Source organism: Eleginops maclovinus, chromosome 14 (assembly GCF_036324505.1).
Source record: "Eleginops maclovinus isolate JMC-PN-2008 ecotype Puerto Natales chromosome 14, JC_Emac_rtc_rv5, whole genome shotgun sequence".
NCBI lineage: Eukaryota > Metazoa > Chordata > Actinopteri > Perciformes > Eleginopidae > Eleginops > Eleginops maclovinus.
In genome coordinates, this window is record NC_086362.1 from 8,258,120 (window position 1) to 8,280,383 (window position 22,264).

The 22,264-nt window shown below is 42.6% G+C and overlaps 1 protein-coding gene across 1 annotated transcript; it reads left to right on the plus strand.

The window, feature by feature from the left end:
- Positions 1-18,992: 18,992 nt before the first annotated feature.
- LOC134876308 (E3 SUMO-protein ligase ZBED1-like) lies at positions 18,993-21,545 on the plus strand. The gene is made up of 2 exons (XM_063901298.1): positions 18,993-19,485; positions 20,229-21,545. Exons 1-2 carry the CDS (start codon positions 19,120-19,122, stop codon positions 21,543-21,545), a joined length of 1,683 nt encoding a protein of 560 aa, XP_063757368.1. The 5' UTR covers positions 18,993-19,119.
- The last annotated feature ends 719 nt before the right edge of the window (positions 21,546-22,264 follow it).

The following is a 22,264-nucleotide window of genomic DNA, read 5'->3' on the forward strand; positions in this document are numbered from 1 at the left end:
AGGCGTTTTCTTTCCCTCTCTTTCCTTCTAACAAAGTCTTGTGATTGGACTCCTCCGCGCGTGAGCACATGAGGGAACAGGTGCCCGTGAAATTAAAGTCCGGGGAGGTTTTCAGGTGTATGGAAAGGAAATGCAGAGGGGGCCCCTGCGCTGCACGCTGCAGATTATTTCTATACGGCTGTGAGGAGCCCACAGGGAAAACCTCAGCAGCAACTTGACAATGACATGTGGACACTTTGTTCTCTACTCCTCTGAGGGGGGAGGAAGCTGGACTTGTTTGGTGATCGCAGGAGTTCTGATGCTTGCTGTGTTATCAGAAGATGCAGTGCTTCACCATTATTGTGCCCCTGTGCTTATTATAGATTCCATTAAGATGGCAGTTAAATTGGATGTCCCCATCAGCTCTGCAGCTTGTTGTTTGTTTTAGAGAACGGGACGCTGAGTCACAGAAGTATTATTAAGTCTTTCAGGAGATAACAGATGAATTAAAGAGACAAAGTGAGCAAGAGGCTTTTTTTCTTTCTTTTTTTCGCCGACTATCTTTATTAAGAAAATTAGGAATCACAACAGGGTTAAGCTATAGAAAAGATAAATCATGTTATTCTGACAATTTTTAGTTTAGTGGAAGCGTCTCAAAGGTTCAACATTAATGACTTGAATATGTGATGTTAGGTTTCACAGCAGAGTTTGAGTAATTATGATCACAATAGTTTTGCAGAGTAAAAGTGAGTCAGTCCTTAAAATCTTATACGTTCAAACTTGAAGCAAAATGACATGAAGCTACGAACAGGCAACAGGCAGTTTGTCACAACTAACAAATCAAAGTGGCCTTGACTTCCATCAGCGCTCCAATGATGCAGTGAAGCAATAAACAATGTTATGTTCCTCCCTCCTATCTGCACTGTTCCATTGCTTTAAAATAGATAGAAGAAAAACGTTTCACCAACATAACATCGTCATTAAGCACTTGAGCAACACTGATCTGGAGAATTTGACACAGCTACGCGTTTATTGCGTTAGCCTCTTGAGAAGAAACAAAGTGTGTAAAGGTAGAGTTACAGTTAGATATTATTTAAAGGTGCGCTTTAAAGCTATTGTGAATTATCAGGAAAAATGTCAAATTCTCAGCGAATTATCCCCCAACTCTGCAGCCTGCGTCACGTTTGTTTCAGTGTCTTTAGCTCATCTGTAAATAGGCAACTTTCTGCTAACATGTTCTCAATTTCAACCTAAATGTACAAGTTATTAACACAAAAAGAAAAAAGCAGGGTAAAATGTAGTTAAAGTTCCCCTAGTAATTAACTCCCAGGCCTGTCTGGTTCTTCAGTCAACTTAATTTAACTTTTACTTGAATCCTTTATTCTTTTGCACGCCCAAACGTGTTATTTCTCTTGTTACCAAATTAGTGTTTTGGCTTATTTTTCTGCTACTCATTTCCCTTTTGACTGTTCTGTTTGTATTGTAGAATCTAGAATTTCCTTCGGGATAACGAAAGTCTTATCTCATTTGGTTGTACTGTTATTTATCTCCCAGTTCCATGTGCTAATGTTCCTATTAGTAGCTTGTTCAAAAATGCAGCAGGTACAGCATCTATTTCTGTATCTTTTAATAGATGCAAACCCAAACAAACAAACAAACAAACACATTAGATTCACCCTTAAATCATGAAATGAGGTTTAAAACTTCCTTTGCCCTGTGGTTACATGTAAGAGAAAGCAAATAAAACTCACACACACTACAATATGCAGCAGAGCATTTCCTGTGTCCCATCACCTATGATGAATTCAAGACATAAGAAGGGCATTAAGTTTAAAACATTCCTGCACAATCCTCCCTGTGACAGTTCAGATGATGAGCAGCAAAATCTCTGAGGTAATTTTCTTTAACATAGAGAGTGTTCTTTGTTCCCATGAAGCCCAACAACTACCCCACACACAGTAATCTCCTGGAACTCCCTTACAACCAATCTGGCTTTTCCTCAGCAGCCTCTTCGGGCTTTTAAGACATTTTCCGTGCATGGCTGAGGAAGGAGCACATTGTAAATGAAAGATTAGTGCGATTGTGTTACATTATTGTGAGGTTCCCCTCTCAGCTTAGGCTGATTTGTGAGCCCGTTCAGCGATGTTTCCGGCACACTCCCTTTGTAATAGATTCACTGGGCCTTGAATTGTTGTGCAGTAGAGGCAGTTCAATTAATACAGCACCACCATAAAATAACTATTGAAATGACAAACGGGTAAATGAATAAGCATTTGCCTCCGCGGGCGCGGGGAAGGATGTGTGTCTGCTGAAATGTATGCCTGGAAATCAAGCGCTTTTGAGGACGATGATGCAGTCAACTAAATATATCCTGCTGTCGCACACAAGAAGGGGCAGGTAAAAGATGGCCCTGTTATCTCTCACAAAGTCGACTGATGATGGCTCATTTGAATATTTACAGCTGCATCTTAGGTAGGTGGAATGATCTCCTATCATTAGGCCACGGCCCTTCAGCGCAGCATAAAGATGCATCAACGATGGCAGTAAATGCAAAGGGGAAAAAGGAGGTGGCATACATTGTGCTCAGCTATCTCACACGGAACAAAGAAAGGCCTGAATGTGCCAGATGCACCAAGTTGGCCGTGTTGCAGGGTAGAGAACGCCCTCTCACTGTTGTCAATATTAATTTCCAGCAGCATTGACAAAAGCTGCCAGGATAAATATGCATGAAGGCTGGAAGAGGAGAGGAAGAACTCCTGGTTTTAGTCAACAAGCCCACAGTGTTCACTGCATGCTGATTAAACACTCAAGTGCATGATAACCAAGTCATGTCTGACAACTGCAGGGGGAGTTTTTAATTTACACTTTGCCACTTCCAGGCGGTTGTCTAGTGTTCGTCACTCATGGCTGCTGTTTTTGCTCGCTGTAATAGGACTAAGATGTTTTGACTATTCAAAGCTAGTTATTTTTGGTGTCGCCTGTCATCGCCGCGTCTAAGAACATTAGCTTGTGGTTGTTGTCTTCCGACATTTCCCCAACATGACTTAATGGCTATGCTCATGTGCAGGGCTGGCAATTGCTCAGAAAAGAAAAGATGATCCGGTTCAAGGTGAGTTAATCGTGGCTTCAGTTTTTCAACAATGCGTTTAAATCACATGCACATTTCCCTTTCAGCGATGGCTTTCAGGAAAATGGATGGTGTCCAGAGTGTAGTTCACATGGGTTTCAATTAGCAGTGTCTAAATGAATTAAGAGGTTTAAAGCCATTGCTGTTCTGGTGCTGGTATTAACCTGGTGCTTCTCATTAGCCACCCCTGGCTGATAAAGAGAGTAAGGGGAGCGCCGGTGCAGACAGACACCTCTCGCTGACAAGGGGTGACAGAGTGGATCACATCGCCTCATGAATAGTAATGGCCGCCAACATGTCCCGCTCTCCCTCATGTGAGGAGTGACGGATACTTGTGTCAACAGGGCCCATGGCTTGGGAGAGGGACTGACAGCTGACTGAGACATTCTGCAGGGAGGAAGCGACGGAGAAAAAAACCCAGTCCTGACATGAAGGCAGCGTCATGAGATTGTTTGTATGTCAGCGCCGCCTTCATCGCCTCCCTGAGAGCGAGTAAATAAACAGTGTTTGCAGGGAGAGGAAGTGCGACTGGATTCTTACCCGGTGCCCTTTGGGTGCGCAGAGCGGCACTGGCGCGTCTCAATAAATCAGGCTGAGCAGCTACTCTTAATGCACTCCCCAAACTATCGATAAGAGGAAGGAGAGGCAAACGCTGCTTTTCTGAGGAGTGATGTCACTGATAACCTGGCGGGCACACACTCTTACTGACTGACCGGGGCTTTGCCAATCAATAGCAGCACAATGTCTAGATGGCAAACACACAGGTGAGCAGAATGACAAATAAGCAGCGGCGCTGAACAAGGACTGACTTTCTGTTCGGCTCAGAAGTGGCGGCGCACGCTTTGATGATCAGACAGGAAGCACAAAAAACTGTTGCAGTTTTAGATCTTTATTATTTTAAACTTATTTTTATATTTGATCTTGTCTTCTTGAATCTGTGGTGTCCCAGTGCAGGCACTTTTATTGCACATTTAACTCCCTATGTTTATATAAATATTTATTCATGTTATGCTTGACTAACTGTCACAAAACTCAATTTCAGTCTAAAAAAAAAGTCCACAGTCTTGAAACAGGGATTGGGTAGAATTGCAGCTCTGCTCTGAAGTGTCTGGGTGGAGCATTTTTTGATAAAAATCTGTTGTTTTTCCCAGCAGGGGGGGTGCAGGGAACTGAAATCTGAGCACAGCTGGGTTTATGTTCATTTGCCCCCTGTGAACTCCCCGGGCACCGCACAGAGTTTAAACCTTGTGGTACCAGAGGGAGGTCATAGGTTGCACAGGCAGTAATGGAAAGTGCCCATAAAGGCCAATTACACAAATCATGAGCAACATGTCTGGGGCCTTTTAGAGCACAACAGGTTTAACACCCGCTCAGTATATACTCAATCTGATTTTAAATCTGTAAATTCACAAGCTACCCTGTAGAATACAACGTCATTAAAACCAGCTTGTTTTCCTTAGTAATCTCAAATTAACTTTTTTTTCAAATTCAGCCACAAATTCTTTACATGGATGTGTGATGTGCATTGTGCCAGCTGTCAAGGCTTATTGTTGTCATAGTTGAGTGATAAAGTGCAGCTTTAAACTTGTGCTGTGTGCTGAATAAAGTGGGTTCAGTAGTTAAAAGAACTGTGGCCATTGAGCGATGCTCTTATATAAAGCTTGTGACAAACTGCTCTGACGCACGCTCCATTAGATAATCTTTGACTCAATTTGTTTCTATATTTATGTTTCTCGTCATTTCAGTCAGCAGAATGGAAGGAAAATGTTTCTTTGGATTTGATTTTAACGGCAGAAAAATGAGGGGATGCTAATCTGAAATCTTAAAGAGCATATTAAAAGCAAGGCAAAGACATTTACCCGGCAATGCCATTCATCATACGCCATTAATGTTGGATTTCTGTATCTTTTCCGCATTAATGTGATCACTGCACACAGGCAAGTGACTCACAGCACTTCATCGTAGGTATTTGTGTCGAAATTGATTATTTTGGGGAATGTGTGTGTGTGTGTGTCTGTGTGTTGGGGTAAAGGATAAGGGGGGCATCATCATGAATTCTGAAAAGCTGAGCACGATTTCCGGCATCAATTATTCACGTGTACAGCCTGTTTCTGTAATCGCTCTCCGATTGTCCGCTAAACATCCGGATCACAGCGAGGCGACATGAGGAAGAGTGACTGCGTGCTCAGCAGGAAGTAATGGGATGGGGTTTCCTTCTGCACCATTCTTGGGCAATTCTTTTTTTTTTTTTTTAAAGGTGGTATGATTCACAATTTGATTCAAATGAAATTAAGTTGTATTACTTTGAATATATAGACACTGCACGTTACTTTAGCTGCTTCACATCTTTCTTAATTCATTAATGCACCACCTCTGATCATTTTGAACTCTCAGAAAGTGAACTTTTTATTAATTATATATTTTATTAATTCTCATATTCTCATTGCATTCCTATTCTAAATGTAAGGTTTCTTGATTTTTTCAAGTGAATTTATTAGATTTTCTATTTCATCTTACTATGTTATTGTCACGCACCAATTCACTCAAGCAAATACTTTGTGCGTGAAAATGTTCACCTGATGGTGCCGCAAGAGGTAAATGAAGAGATCAAAGTTATAACAGGTCATGAGGGACGGTTGATAACAAATTCAGTGACTGAAGAAAAATGACGAATAACGAATCTAGCGAGAAACCAATTTCACAAAGTGATCAATGCTTGGACCACATTTGGGTTGTGAATGTCCATGTTTGGTTGTAAATATAATTAGCTTTTGGTGTGGAGATATAATCCATGAAGTGCTGAGAGTAAAACAATCATAACTGACACAGGGACTGGGTAGGATCAATCCTCCGTGTTTCCATTTAATCAATCGCTGTTTGAATCACTTCTAATCTAGTTTTTTACTTTGTTTGGCGGCTGGATTCTGGCTTTTGACAGTTAAGACTCCTATCATTTATTGTCTGCTTTACAGAAAACATAGAGGGTGATGTTCTGTTCAGGTGGAGGGGGAGGGTTACACTCCTCTGGACGGCTCCTGGTTAGGAATCAATTTGACTGGACAGCCTTACAAATTGCATAAAGAGACAAAGTTGTCCTTGGAGTTGATTGATGGCTCAACACACTTGTGCCGTAAATCCTCCCGACAGATCGGAGACAAATCAGTCGCCTGCTTGTGCTCACCCCCGTACCCCCTGCTATTTACCTACACTCTGTCTCTTCTCACACTAAATGCGGTATGATTCAAATTTCTTCCAAACTGTGTTTTGCCAGAATTTGAGCAAATGAGCATTGGCTGCACACAAATATGCTTATCAGACACTTTCTATGTAAATTTTGCAATGAGAACTGAATGACAGTGAGTTTATGTTGTGAGGAAAAATTAAAAAAGCCATCCTGAAGACGAGATGAAGCGAAATCCAAACAAGTTTTTAGTATTTAATCAGCTCTGTTGCCCACCTGTGCGATATCATCATGTTCCTGTGATGTGAAAAACCAGGCGTTGAGAAAAGCACACAGTTTAAAGCCCAAAGTTAACAGCACTTGGGAGATAAAACAGCTCCTCTCGGGGGCTGTGCTGTGCTCGGGATACGCCGGTCTTCCCTGGGGAGGCCACACCACTGTTTGTCTCTGCAGAAAAACACTACAGGCGTCTTTTTAAAGAACCACCACTAATCAGAAGTGATCCGCTCACTTGTGCTATCCACTCTCCCTCGGGAGGACTGCAGAAAAAAAGGAAAATGGCTAGTCTCAGACACAACGATGGAAACAAACATCCAGAGAGGGTCTGAGGGGGGGTAACAACACGAAGACCAATAACTGTCTATAATAAATTCATTTGTGCATGTTTGTTTACAGCAAACATGGCCAAGCAAAGATTCACTCAGGTGGAATGTAAAAGGAGAGACTGGAGAAGAAAAAAATAATAATAAATCCCCCAAAAATCCAGCAGAGAAGAAAAAAGAAAAATATTTAACGGTCTCACAAGAGGGCAGAGTGGGCAAACACAACTCTCTGCTGCCTAATGAACACTGGATGATGGTACGGCGCCTGGGGCTTGTGTGAGCGAGTGTGTGAGTATAAACTGTAGCTTTTTTCTTTTATTATTACAGTATGTTCATGTTGCTGCATCAGGTAGAATACTAAATAAGCCATCTGTTCAGGATCGAATGCTACCATTCCCCCAACCACTGTTACAAACAGAGTGAAGGATTAGGAGAGTTAAAGTCTAAACTAAACACTCAGGGGGAATATTAGATTCCTTCTGTTGTATGCATGTTACTGTCCTCCCGATTTTCCTACTGTAACGGAGAGGTATAAATAATTAAGCAGCCTGTTGCCCTGAATAGCCGGAGAGGAAAAGAAGAGGGAGGACAGAGGGAAATTAGTAGCGATCAGCCGCGCTCGCAGCATTTTAAAGAAGTACCACAACATCGCCATAATGAGGACCTCTCTCTAAGAATCACCAGGAATTTCTTCTGCTCGGACAAAAGCCTTCTCTTTATTTCGTATAATTAAAAACACAGTCTTTGCTGCTGCTTACATGAATATGCAGCATGCACCACATTCTCAGTCACTTTAATGAGAGCGATAAATGCTATGCTAGCATTGGCTATTTATACATTTTATGGCACAAATTGTGGCATAAAGGGCACATATCAGATGAATGACAGACGAAGGACAGCTGCGGCATCGTCCCTCCATTAAACCCTGCAAACGACCAACTGTGGCTCTGCAGCCTAATTATCCAGAGAGGCCTCATCAGAGTCTGTGGCTCTCCCCGGGTTACACACTAACATGAGAAGCTTTGGAAACACACATGTAATGAGTGTGGAAGCAGCATTGGCTTTGGGCTTCTCCGAAGAAAGGTGACCAAAAAAATCAGCTTTGAACCGTGACTAATAACACACTTATTGGTTAGTTTTAAAGATTTAAGGATTTCATTTTAATTAAAAATGTTGTTTTGCACAAAGGATAAGTTAAAACCTGGTGGTCTTTAAAAGGTTACACAGAATAGCCTTTTTTTATCTGGAAAATGCAGGAGGTAGCTTAACCAGTGTGAAAATTCAAAAAGATTTTAATCAGTTATTTATTTGATTGTAATATAAACCATGGAGTGCAGCTACAGGTGCTTTTCCACTGTGAAATTAATTTGAGTAATTCAGACATGCTTTCCTTTTCAGATAATTCTTTAGTTTGGTAAATGTAGGTAACTTTTATCAGATCCATCGGGAAGAAAAGCAGCAGTCAAACCCACTCAGCAATGCCAAACTTATAAAATAGTCATGATAAAATGGAAATATGGAAATAAATATGAACTATAAAGAGATTGCTTTGTGATGGAGAGATAACAAGTATGATTGATATCACCTGCCTCTACCTCAGGTGCATCTTGAAGTCAACAGAGGACAGAAGTGAGTGTGCGTCCTCCGTCAGTACGAGACACAGTAGTGGCTAACAACGAGGGCATTTTTAAATCAAAGATGCACAAACAACTTAAATACTGAAGCTAAGTAGACAAGCTTACTGTCAAACAAGAACCCTAAAATAAAATCCTGCCAGCTCCTGTTACCTAATCTACCTAACAACCAGTCAATCCCAGTGAGGAGAAAGCTTAGTGAAGGAGGAAGAGAGGAACAGACAAGCAGGAAGAGAGGAAAAGGCAAAAATAAATGAAAGTCATGTTGTCCTGACTGATGATGTGATGCTGTAAACAGCTTTTTTTCTAACAATTAAAGAGCCGGGGCTTATTGATTTCCAATGGTGCACTCCAGTGACTTGCTGGCTGTCACAATGAGGCCCGGGGTAAGGTGACCATGTCTCTGCTCAACGTGATAAACCTTGCATGTCATCAGGTAGGGAGGACACTGTGTCCCACTACCCCCCCCCACCCCCACCACCACCACCACGAACAACCTCTCCACTTCACAGACTGCCTCTACAGCATTTATCATGGAGCACTGTGGAATTAGGGGCGCTTCATTTAGTAATGAAGTCACCAAAGTGAGTCCTCATGCCGAAACAGGAGTTAAAAGACTTTGAGTGGAACTATTTCAAGTGCAGGTGCTCATAAACATCCGTTCTACATGTACAATAGGATTTTTTTCCACATGACATCTCGGCAAGCAAGGCAATCATGCAAGTCCACGTACGGCTTTGCAGGCATCATGGGAAGTGGCGACCTAGATGAGGGGTCAGCTCCAGTCCTACTCCGGCGATAAACAACTATAAATCAGAAGACGGGCTGTCACTCGAGTAGATCCATCATGGGCCAACCCGCGGCGCCTAACACATGCACACACACACAGATGCTTGTACCATGGCGGGAAAATAGAGAACAGGCCCATGCAGATTGATTGGCTCTTTTAAATGAGTGGCAGTGGGGTTATGTTGATCGATTCCATGGATAATTGACTGATTCTGGTGTTGTTAGAAGTGGAGTAATGACTACATGTCAGCCGGTGATGTGACACAGCCTGCAGGCATCTTAACCTGAGAAAGGAAGTTGATAGTGTGCAAAGAAATGTCGTTTTTGCTGCCTGCTGAGATCTCTGGACTGTGTCAAAGGGGTTTAAAGGGCAGATCAGGACAAGAAGTCATATTGTGTTCAGTTGTCTGAATCCACAAAATGGAAGCATATATACTTCATAATAAAAAAATCTTTGGCACAGTGTTTGACTATCGAGTTCTGGCCCACATGCGAGCTCATTTAATGTCATTTGTATTGTTACTTGGGAAAAAAGTTGATTGCAATGTTTATGGTGCAGAATTCAGCCAAATAGAGAGGCTTCTCTTCTAATATCACTTGACCTCCGCCGGCGAGTCGCCACTCAGAAGTCCAGACCAATCAATGAAAGCACTTGTTACTCAGTAATTAAAGACAAGTATCAATCTGTATTTTGAAACCTTCACGCTTCTCTTACAACTGCTCTGAATTGTTATAAGTGTCAGTATGAAAAATGAAACACCGGGTGAGTTTTCTCTAGATCTGTGAGAAGATAAAAGACAGAAAAGGTTCAGAAAATGCCAAATCACTTCAGAGTGAAGGACCCCTCCCCTGTGGAAAGATTCAGCCGGCTTTATTGTGGCCGCTGAGTGGAGGAAGGACACTGATGCATTGAATGCAAAGCGGCTTTTAATTATTCTTGGGAAAAGCGCACAAGCCCTTGGCTTGTTTACCACTTTACAGGAAACAGCTTATGATTGCTTTGTAATTATCTCCTTGATAATGTAAAATTTACCCCCCACCTCCTTTCCATCCACTCCCTCCCATAAAACACCACGCAAAAGTGATAAGCATTCATCATTTAGCCCAAATGCTTTAACTTTTATTTGGGGGAGGGGGAGGGAGGGCTAATAGAGGAGGGGTAATGAAGCAGCAGTAACACAGAGAGGATGTTGTGAGAGACACAGGCTGTGCTGTGATAATCACTCTCTCTTTTGTCTCATGATAAGCTGAGAGCCTAACCTTCACCCAAAGAGCACATCATTTCCCCGATGTGAGGCTTAATGAGACATTAGCCATACTAACAAATGGCCGACGAGAAAGTGAAAGTGACTTTCCAGGTAAAGGCCGTTAGCCTGACCATAATCAGTCCCCGAGTGCAGCTAAAAGATGGAAACAACTCTGAGGCTCCGTCTCAACAGCTTGCTGTGGCTTTTACGACCAGCCCCCAAGGGCCCATCTAGTGGCATGTTACATCTTAATACCCCCAAATAGAACAGGTACTCTGCTTTTGTTGCCCACTAGTTTGCTGTGATACAGACAATGCAGTTTGTCCATTTCGCTGTAATTCTGTTAAAGTGTTACACAGAAAACAACTGCCTGTGAGCGGGGGCTTACGGTATATTTATTGTATTGTATTGAGGGTTATCTAACACAGAAACTCAGAGAGAACAGACGTTCTTCAGACTTTGATGTGTTCAATGTGGATGTGGAAACAGAAGAGAAACAGATTATGAAATACAACACAGTTTCTACGAAGAAGTTTACTTTATTGCAAAAAGCACTTAAACAACAAATTGATATTGCTTTTGAGCTTCCAATTTGAAGGAGGAATCCACAGGACTTTTCCATGTCCGTAACTATAGTTTCAGATTTTTCTGACAACATGAATGCAAAACAAATGCCCCACAATGCAAAGTAAACCGTATCTGCCCCCAATTAGCAGGGCAGGCCAAGCAATCAGAAAGCACTGCTACAGCATAGGCTTAAAAAATCAATACACAGCATGGCTATATTTAACATGAACTATGGAATTTGTTTTTAAATCCCATTTAAGATTGATCGAGATGCATCTGACATTAATGAAACATTGAATCGTGCATTAAAGTTCTTTTTGCTATTGTGCAGCACAGAGTGTTTGGAGATTTGGGACTACAGACGCAGTGGTGGATGGATAAAGAAAGGAAGTGACGAGCCGGAGCGTGAAGGGGCCCCGTTCCCCCGCCGGGCCTCCCAGCTCAATTAGCTCCGCTCATCCCGGATTTCTGCTGATGGCGAGAATCAGAAACACCACCAGCACCACACAGTCCGGGGAGTCGGCCTGTTAGTGAGTGAGTGAGTGAGTGAGTCAGTGTGCACATTATGCGTCTGTTTATGTCTCACATGCAGATTCTGCATTTGTGTATCAGAGTGTGTGTGTGGGTGCGTTTGTGTGTGTGTGTGGGCTGTCTCATCTCTGTAAGTCTGGAGCCCCACAGAGCTCTCTGTTTCAAACACCTGAACCAATTAGGCTACACTTGGAAATAAAAATCCCTAAAGCCACTTACAGTAATGTCATAAACAGTCATGCAAAACTTAAGTTATAAGAGAAGTTTGTCTGGATTCACTTTTTTTGAGATAAAGATGAACTGGAGAGAAACCAAGACCAAAAAGTCTGAGTTATGGATTATGACACTAGAAAGGTTATATTTCCAACCCATTTCTGCCAACAACTCGAGGCTAAGAAAGAAACTTCTTCATGTCTACATTTTGAATCCTCAGTCAGAACCAACGGGGAAAAAAAATACCTAAACTTGTTCTTTCCTCCTCTGGTAATCAAACTCCTGAGAACATTTAGAGTTGTCCACACAGTGAACTGGACCAGATGCAGTGCATAAATTACAGCGATGGCCCCTGGCTGTGCTTTCAGGACGTCCTAAAGAAGAAAAAGACCATAGTCTGAAAGAGGCGGGACTTCTCCAGAGACGTGAGGCACATGCGTGTGAGATGGGAAGGACGGAAACTGCTTGGCCAGCACAACTCAAGGCCAAAATCTATTTAATCATGTAATAAGGACAGTTCCAAAAAAAGGCAACGTAATATTCCTGCATAAAAACTGACCCACCCCTCACCTCACTTGACACATGACCCGCAGACACTTTACCCGGCACTCATCTCATACGCTGCCGTGACTCTTCCCACCTCTCACACATGCTTAATATCTAGCCCAGAATGCTGCAGTGCGCCAAGTAACTAGCAAAACAAACAAAGTAAATACACTGATAATGCCGACGATAACATCCAAGGCGAAATGAAAGGATGAAGGTCAGTAATTGAGAGAAGGTGGGGAGATAAAAGCATGGTGTGGTTTGTTTTGCTCCTGGCAGGGGTCCATCTGAGCGCGTGCGGCGGGCTCCGGGGCGATGTAGGAGCACGTCTGTGCAGAGGTTAAGAAAAGCAATTAATCCACAGCGGAGATAATCAAAGGAACCTCCCCCTCCAGACACCTTGGTGGGGGAGGAAAGGAGAGAGAGAGAGAGAGAGAGAGAGAGAGAGAGAGAGAGAATGAGAGAGGGGAGAGACAGACAGAGATGGGAAAATACGTGTTTACAGGCACTGCTGGTGCCATCAAAAGCACCGGGGCTCAGCCCTGCCACCGGGGGCCCGTTTCAGGTGGAATTGATAACACTTCAGACGTACAATTCAATGTTTGTGAGAGTACTTTTACCTCCCGGTGAGAAGGCACGGATTTCTCACAGTCTGAGCTGCATTTCCTTTCATCTCAGATTTTGCGAGGTATCAACAGATTGTCAACGGCGAGGAAGACGTTTTCCCACACATCATCACAGAGCACAGTCTGGAGTGGCTGCTCTGATGGGGATTCAGACAGCACGGTGCAGGAAAACAAGATTAATATCTCCGATAACTAATATTGTGATTTTATTAATGTATCTGTGAAACAAGCACCTCCCTGGGACTTGATAAAGATGAAGCTGACATATTTAAAAAAGGCATCAATGCTATCTTTTTATTATCTCCCTCAGCAAAGATATGCGATGTCCGGCTGCAGCGTGGTGGTACAAAAGCTACTCCTGCAGAAAATCCTCACATTACAACTAATGACATGACTTATTTTATTGTTCCACAGGGAATGAAAGCTTGTTACTCCCTCTGGTGGATCACATCTCCCTTTAGGATATAAAAAAGGTGTGTTTATGAACACTGTTAAATGTTACAAAATCAGCATGAAGAGAACGGCTATTATCATGGATAGCATCAAACTTCGGCTGTATATAAATAAAGTGCCATGTGGCTATGAAGTTTCAGTTAAATAGTTTACTTGTCCTTTTAACATATGTGTACATTTAATACTAAGATCATGCAGCAGCACTACGATCACTTTAAAGTATGTAAACATCCTGCAGCAGACACTGGCAGACGGTTAGCAGGTCAGCGGTGAGTAAGTGGCGGCCCTTTCACAAAGTCCTGATTAGATAATTACCCATCCATATCTGGGCAATATGTTGCAGAGGAACAACACGCTCCTCTCATTAAACTGCAGACCTGTAGTGTGTGGGGGGTGGAGACACTCAGCAGACAGACATTTGTTGATCAAAAACAACAAGACGTGCCAACATGGATATTACATATACTTTTTTGTGGGTAGCTCTTAAGAGGAGGATGTAGCTAAAGTAGAAAGAGAAGACCATGGTCGGAAAACATGACAAAAAGTAAGAGACACTCTTCACTTTGTCCATTGAAATCCTAATTTGGCCAGTCCACATAATCACTCCCGCCCTATACAGTAAGAGAAACAAGTGTCTGTGATGATACACAGTCCATATCTGCTTTCTATTTCAAAATACAGAAATAAAAGCAAGCACTAAATTCAGGTCACACAGATCAAGGACAGTCACCCTGCATGAATGTATAAATAATGCAATGCAGAAAAGTGACCCTCTTTTTAGCAGTACCAGTAGATGTATTCCCCGGATGCAATAAGTCTTTATGTTTAAAACACAGTGTGCGACTCTTTTGAGAGTTAATGACACTCACCATCATTAGTGGATAACAGCTATATGTTCATTTCACGTTGATCAACATGGTTGACACAGGTGGTTGGTACAGGTTGTCTGAAAATCACCATCGTAGAAAAGATTCATACATTCCTCAGCTTATACCTGTGCCACTATAGCACTTACTGACACGCTATATAGCAGAGTCAAATTAACATTTAAATCTCACTTTCATTTCCTGTCAATCACCATGGATCACAGCCTACTAAACTCAAACAACATAATCTACCATTCTGCTGAGTTTCTAATGACAAAATAAGTCGCATAGTCCAGAAAACTCCCATATCTGAATCTTTTATTCCTTACTTGCAGTAAAGTGTGTCCTCACTAAACCCACCCCTGCTCCCGACTCATTACCCTAGAGAAGAAGTGCCTCGCGTGGATCAAATACTGTACATAAGAGCGCACACAAAGGGGGGCTTTCATTTAACCGAGCCACTGAGTGAGTAGTAACGTAACCTGAGCCTGGGTGTGATGAAACACGCTGCAGGCAGAAGCAGACAGATGAAAAAAGTGCATTAGTCCCTACTGCTCCTGAGAGCACGGTGCGTTACCTGCAGCTTTTTCAAAACGTCCTGAATGATCGGCTTCAGCCTTTACAGCCGGACTGCCAAGTGCCGGCATGCTTTTTGTCCAGACAAACTGAATACATTGCTTCTGAAGAGCGGGGATTGGAGCCTTGAATTCTTAAAAGGCATGCACAAAATGTGTGATGAAACTTTCAGCACCACGGACAGCGGCACTCAGGAAGTGTGTGTGTGTGTGTGTGTGTGTGTGTGTGTGTGTGTGTGTGTGTGTGTGTGTGTGTGTGTGTGTGTGTGTGTGTGTGTGTGTGTGTGTGTGTGTGTGTGTGTGTGTGTGTGTGTGTGTGTGTGTGTGTGTGTGATGCAGAGAGCAGAGAGAAAGAGATGGAGTAAAGAGAGAGGCAATGAGTTCATTTGATAATTTCCCAAAGAAGCATTTTCCAATTTCAACTATCCCCATGTCTGCTCAAAGTAGAGGCACTCATCCCAAAACACACACACACACACTCACATACACACCTGCAGCAAGACCCAGCTTTTCAACAGTGTTTCCCCGTCTCTGTGTCTTAGTCTGAATAATGCAGAGCCTTTATCCAGCGCTCAAGCATGAGTGGATAATCTAGCCACAAGGACAGGCTGTGTCAACATTTCCCTTTACTTCCTTATTTATTTATTTACACTCCCGCCGTAGGACTCAGGGAGGGCGAGGGAGGATGTGTGCATGGCAACAACACGCTGGCCGAGCAGAGCAGATGACCTGCTTTCAGAAGGTTCACAGTACTTTGGTTTTTTTTTTTTTAACCGGGACAGATTTTTAAGGGGAAGAAAGCGGACTGTAGCAAACTGAATAAGGGAGATTACTCGTAAGCTTTTTAGGAAGAGCTGCTTCTGACACGAATGAAGGGCCTTCTCCAGCCAACAACTACTTTTATTTTATTGGTGTGAAATGTCAGAAAATGTCAGAAAAGCTTCCCAAGTAATGTTTTACTTAAACATTTTTCAGCTAAATTTGGAAATTTCTTTTGAATTGCGAGAAGAATCATATTTCAGAAGATGTACAAGTCAATTATTAGTGTTTGCTTGATAATTGACTTAAATGACTCATTTTTAATGTTAATGGTTAAAGAAGGGACTAGTTTTTTCAGCACATAATCTACATTTAGGCTACTTATTTAAAGGTCACATTAAAACATGTAAAGTTTTGGAATGTTATTTTACAGTCGTCGGGGTGGGTGGGAGTCAGGCTAAAATCTTCGCCTCTAACTCAGTCAACATGTATTTAATCATATTGAGTTTGTTAATGTGCCGATTTGAAGTCCCAATTCATAGTGCAGCAGAAACTGCCTCGGCTTAATTGTTGCACTGTTAAACGCCATTCACAATGACTTCTGAATCATGTTTGGGAGTCTTTTGTTTTGCCGTGCCTAAATAACTGTCACAATGTGTATCTCAGCGCAGCCAATCGCGTGCTCAAGCTCTGAGAGCGTAATCCTCTTTAATTTGTGATTGCTTGTAATTTAAAAACGCTGGCCCACTAAACCACGGGAGATTCATTGTTTAAAAAGTATTCCTCTGCTGTCTTGCAACCTGAGTACTGATAACAGAAGAATAAACATCCTCCTGTATATATATCCACAGCTCTCACGGTGGCATTCAAGTAAATTACCATAGAAATCACTGTACAAATATTTTGGCATCAATCACTAAGCAGAAATTGCTAAATAGCTGGGAGCCCTCTTAGCATTCAGAGCACGATTTCATTGGCATTCTTGTGGCAGATGACTTTAGCCTCACACAAATTAGAATGTGAGAATTAAGAGGGATTTCATACAGCACGATAAGTGTATTTTAAAGGCAGAACTGATTAAGCTTGAGGGAAGAGGGAGGAATTAGGTAATTATCTCCGAGCAGACACCACTGCTGCTGTGAGAACAGGCCCAACACTGCAGGATCAAAGTGTTCAGCTCCTACTCTATTCTCAACAACAAGCACAGTTTGCATTACCTGATTTCAACACCTACCTGGCAACCCACGGGTTTCAGGACAGAGAAATGAGAGTCTGATGATAACACACAATACTGCAGGTTCTTCAAAGGGATGCTAAGTTTGTGTTTACCTCTAATTTATTTATAGAATTCTTGGCATAAGATTTATTTTGTCTACTAGGTTAATTCATTATTGATTTCAAGGGCAGGATGTTTAAAGAGAAATGTGGAAGTTGTGCGAGGCAACCTTTCAGAAAAGTATGTCTGGAGACATAGGGGCGCACAGTCGGCTACTTTTTCCATTTCATTAGAGATGTAATGTCAAGCAGCAAAAGTTTGATACACCTGCTGCTAAAATACACGAGATGGAGGAAAAGTAAGGAAAGGAAAAGGAAGTTTTGTGAAGTTGCAACCTCAGTGTGTCACACCGGGGATATCCTTTACAACTTTTCTATTAAATCATGCACATTGAAAACAAATGTCACCATCATTTCTGGCATCAGAAGATTTTTAAATGCTCTTCAACAATACACTTTTAGATTGTGTATTGGGGGGGTGGGGGATCAGTGTGAGTTCAGATTAGATAATGACAAGACATATTTAAAGTTACAGATAGTGCATGCATGCTTTTTGGTAAACTCATAATGAGAAAGCTATGGGGAATGTTGGTATTTACTGAATGACAATGCACATTCATTTATTATATATTTACATTGCATTTTATATTATCTTATAGTGCAGATAAACCTTTCTGAAAAGATGACTTGCAAGAAACAGAACATTTTTTGGCAAATATACTTTTGAAAAAGTAATCAGCCGTATCAAAAAGTGCTGAGGAGAAGTCCCCGGTGTTAGTGTCACCTTCATGTGTTGGTATGTTGCATGGAGTCGTGTCCTACCTGCTCGTAGCAATTCTCCCAGGTGAGGTTCAGCAGGCAGGAGGAGAACAGCTCGTCTTCGCTCCGGGCATACCCGTCCATGGTGTGCGTGCCAGCGGCTCTGTGTCGGGGGACTGTGCGGAGTTCTGGTTCTGCAGACGGACTCTCTTGTCGGTCTTCCCTCGCCGAGTGTGTGTCTCTGTGCCCGGCTCCTCTCCACCGCCCCACCGTGCAGCTGTCACCGAGCAGCGGCGGTGTGCTGGAGCTGCTCCTGGTGACGTGGGCGGCGTCTTCTCCCAAAAAACTGAGTGTTAGTTTCCCAAAGTAAGGTCCGCGGTCTGCATATAGGGTCGCCAACATGATGACTTTCATTTTACATTAAAGTCTCTCCATGGATAGATGGCAGGGCGTTAAAGGGAACAATGTTGTTGTTGTCGTTGTTGCTACTTGGTTGACACATGTAGCTTCCTGTTAAATACCTTCACCTGCTGCTCCACAATGCAATTAACTCCATGGCTTCAAATGTAAACCAAGTGTTCATTTTGGTCTGAAATCCCTCTAAAATGAATTCCCATTTCCATGGTACATTAATGTTTTGGACATTTAAATGATCAGCTGCCATGTAGCACCCTTACTAGACTGCTGCTGGGCTGAAAATGGAATCTAATGGGCAGTAGTGCATTGTGGGATTCCCAGCAACAGGAAATGAACACCAGGCTACTTTCTTATCACCATGGGAACTTTTTAAGTCGCTTTAGGTTGAGTGGGTTTGAGTAACTTAAAATCAATCTGACAACTTCACATTTTCGTTGATTTCGTTGAAATAACAGTCAAACGTGGAGGGAAAGTTGCATTCTCAACAAAAAATACACAAAATGACACATTATGCATTTGTGTAATGAAGAATAAAACGCCAAATCATTTAATTTTGAAATATTTTTTGGGAAGTAACTATACAACAACAAATAAATGTCCAACCACCTAATTGACAGCACACACACCCTCCAACATATCCCTATCATTCATACTGTTACTAAACATGACATTATGCAAATCCCCAACACAATTCCCCTCATAAGTGTGCATAGCTTCAGCTTAGCCGAGGTCTAATCAGACTGAAAAAGTTAAAACACCAGCATGACTGTCCAGGGCATTTAATGAGGATAAAATACTGATAGTAAAGGTTAAATGCGAGACCTGTAATTCTTAGTGGAAGTAGTGTTGCACGATGTACCGATACTTCAAAAGCACCGCGATTCTTGGAAATTAAAAATGTCACGATTCCTAAATTTATTAGTATCGATACTTCTAGAATGTCCGTGTTCCATATTTGTAAGAGACATATTTCATGTTGGTGTGTGCAACGCACGCTCGAGTGCCTCCCTATGGACGTCCGTGTTTTTTCTCCTCACGCACGCAGCAAGAGGCTGCACTGCTGCTGTCATTTAACAAACACTACAGAGAGATGGCTGCATGTGCGAGTGATACTGTGGCCGCCGGTCCACGGCTGGTTGATAAAGATGACGCGAGGAGTGAGATATGGAGGTACTTTGCCTACCTTGCTGACAGTGAGGGCAAAGCTACCGATATGTCGAGACCTGTTTGTCGTAAGTGCTACAAACAATTGCAAACTAAGGGAGCCAACACCTCGAACCTGGCGAAACACTTGGCCGACAAGCACGCCGAGTTGCACAAGGAGTTTAAAGACCGACAGGTTAGTATGTGAAATATAACATGTATCATCACGTTCATGAACTTCATGCCCTTAAAACAAGTCAAATGAGAAGGCTATAGTTTATTTTGTGACAAGTCACTGTTTTGCACCACCGTAGTTTGACCAGGCTATCTACAGAAATAGCAGGCTAACTATGGGCATTATCCTCATGGCTAACCACAATAGCCTGCCTAACGCTAGTTCAGCATCTTTCTTTGAAAACGCAACTTTCATAGATGACGTAAATAATTCGCAAGCTGCTAAAATAAAGCATACAAAACATCAGCTAAAATGATCTATAGCCTTTATTAGCCTATATGATAAAAATCACAGCATGTGCATGTTTGTCAGTGATTTATTTAGCCTGTATTGGGTTACAGCATTTAAAGAGCATGAACCTGCTGTACGCAAAGGAGGTGTAGGCCTATATGAAACCTTTGCCTTGTAAGAAATTATGGACTCAAATATAAAGTTAACCATCAAAGAAATCAGACATTGAAGTACAGGAAACGCCTATATTAATCCATGTCACAGTTTAAACAACATTAGGTTAACTCATTATATCCTATGAATAATGGTAATGTTATGGTTAAGTGAATGTTAGCAATTATCACTACCACTGCATAGAGATGTTAAGTTAGTCACAAGTTATTGTTACTATCACACATAAACTATTTAGGTCCTCCGTTATGACACATTTATCACCATCATATTTTAAATATTTCCATTTTCTTCTGCTACAGCGGTCTGCAGCTATGGGCTCTGGAAGAGCAACTCCTCAAAGGCAGCAGCCAACCCAGCAGCCAACCCTCCAAGCTATGTTTGAGCAGCACAACAAGTACCCCAGGGAGTCCAAGGAGGTAAAACGGCTTAACAGGGCAGTAGCAGAATTCATCTGTCTGGATCAAGTGCCAGTTTATATAGTGGAAAAAGCTGGGTTTAGAAACCTTATGCAAAATCTCGACAAAAGGTATGACGTCCCATCCAGGAATTTTTTCATGTACAATGAAATTCCCAAGATGTACAATGAAACAAGAGCGATAATCAGTGCCCAACTTAGTCACACACCGAATACATTTTTCTCCTGCACCACTGATCTCTGGACCAGCAGAACTGTGGACACTTACATGGCAGTAACACTCCAGTTCATTACACAGTCCTGGGAGATGCAGTCCTGGTGTTTAGGGTGCTCTGCATTGTATTCTGATCACACAGCCGACACTCTAAAGGAAACCCTGGAGGAAATTATCACAGATTCCTGGGGGCTAGACATGGCCAATATGGCTGGAATGACAACAGATAATGCGTCAAACAACCGCAAAGCTTTCAGTGAATACACCTGGATACCCTGTTTCGGGCACAATCTGCATTTGGCAGTGAACAAAGCCATAGATATTGATCGTGTGGCAAGCTGTCTGTCCAGGCTCCGTAAGACTGTGTCAGGCTTCTCCAGATCAAACAAGATGTCTAGACTGTTCAAAGACAAACAAAAGTCTTTAAAACTGCCACAACATACATTAATCCATGATGAGCCCACCCGATGGGGTTCCACCTATGACATGGTGGAACGATTTTGTGAGCAGCAGCAAGCTGTCTCTGCGGTTCTGGCTGAGGACCGGAAGAAGTGGCACCTGATGCCCAGAGACACAGACATGACCACTATAGAAATAGTGAGGGATGTCTTGGCTCCACTCAGTGACTTCACTGATGCCCTGAGTGGAGAGAAAGAAACCACCATATCATCAGTCCTGCCACTGATGTGGAAAATCAAAGCCTGCCTAATAGAAGAGGAAGGCGACCGCCCCTTGGCCATAGAAATGAAGAACAAAATTAGAGGAGATTTTGAGAAAAGGTACGATGACCACAACCTGCAGATGACCCTAAACACCTCTACGTTCCTTGATCCGAGATTTAAAGATACTTTTGTAACAATGGAGGAGGATATCAAGAGGGAGCTGCTCCTTAAATCTGAGGCCGTTCAGCTTCCACCCCACAGTCCAGTGGACCCTAGAGGAACAGGTGCTGCACCAAAGAGGAATAAGAGAGACTTAAAAAGTTAGTAGCATGCACCTTAACTCATAAGAAGAAAGCATGGGGAATTGATATTTCTGAATACAATGGCATCCATTTATACTCATATACATGATTTTAATATCTAGAGTGCCAGCATAAGCCTTCTGGAAAAGATGTAGGTTGCCGCAAGAAACGAACATTTTTTGAAATATATTGAAAGTAATCAGCGTATCAAAGTGGAGGAGAAGTCCCGAGTTGTGTCACCTTCTGTGGGTAGTGCATGAGTCGTGTCCTACCTCTGTAGCAATGCCCAGGTGAGGTCAGCTGGCAGGAGAACCACTCTCTTGCTCCGGGCTACCGTCACGGATGCGTGCCACGCTCTTGTCGGGACTAGGAGTTCGGTTCTGCAGACGGACCTTCATTGTGTCTTGCCTCGCGAGTGTGTTGTACTCTAGTGCGGTCTCTCCACCGCCACGTGCAGCTGTCACGAGCACGCGGTGTGCTGAGCTGTCTGGAGTGGCGCGTCTTGAATCCCAAAAAATGAGGTTAGTCCCAAGTAAGGTCCCGGTCCTGCTATAGGTCGCCAACATGATGACTTCATTACATAGCCTCCTGGATAGATGCAGGCGTAAAGGAACATGTTTGTTGTGTCGTTGTGCTCTACTGTGGTTGACACATAAGTCTGGTTAAATACCTTCACCTGCTGCTCCACAATGCAATTAACTCCATGGCTTCAAATGTAAACCAAGTGTTCATTTTGGTCTGA

Excerpts from the sequence above, each read along its gene's own strand:
- LOC134876308 (XM_063901298.1), top strand. The coding sequence starts at position 19,120 with ATGTTGGTGTGTGCAACGCACGCTCGAGTGCCTCCCTATGGACGTCCG. Across the intron at positions 19,486-20,228 it reads AGGAGTTTAAAGACCGACAG|CGGTCTGCAGCTATGGGCTC; the intron begins GTTAGTATGTGA and ends CTTCTGCTACAG.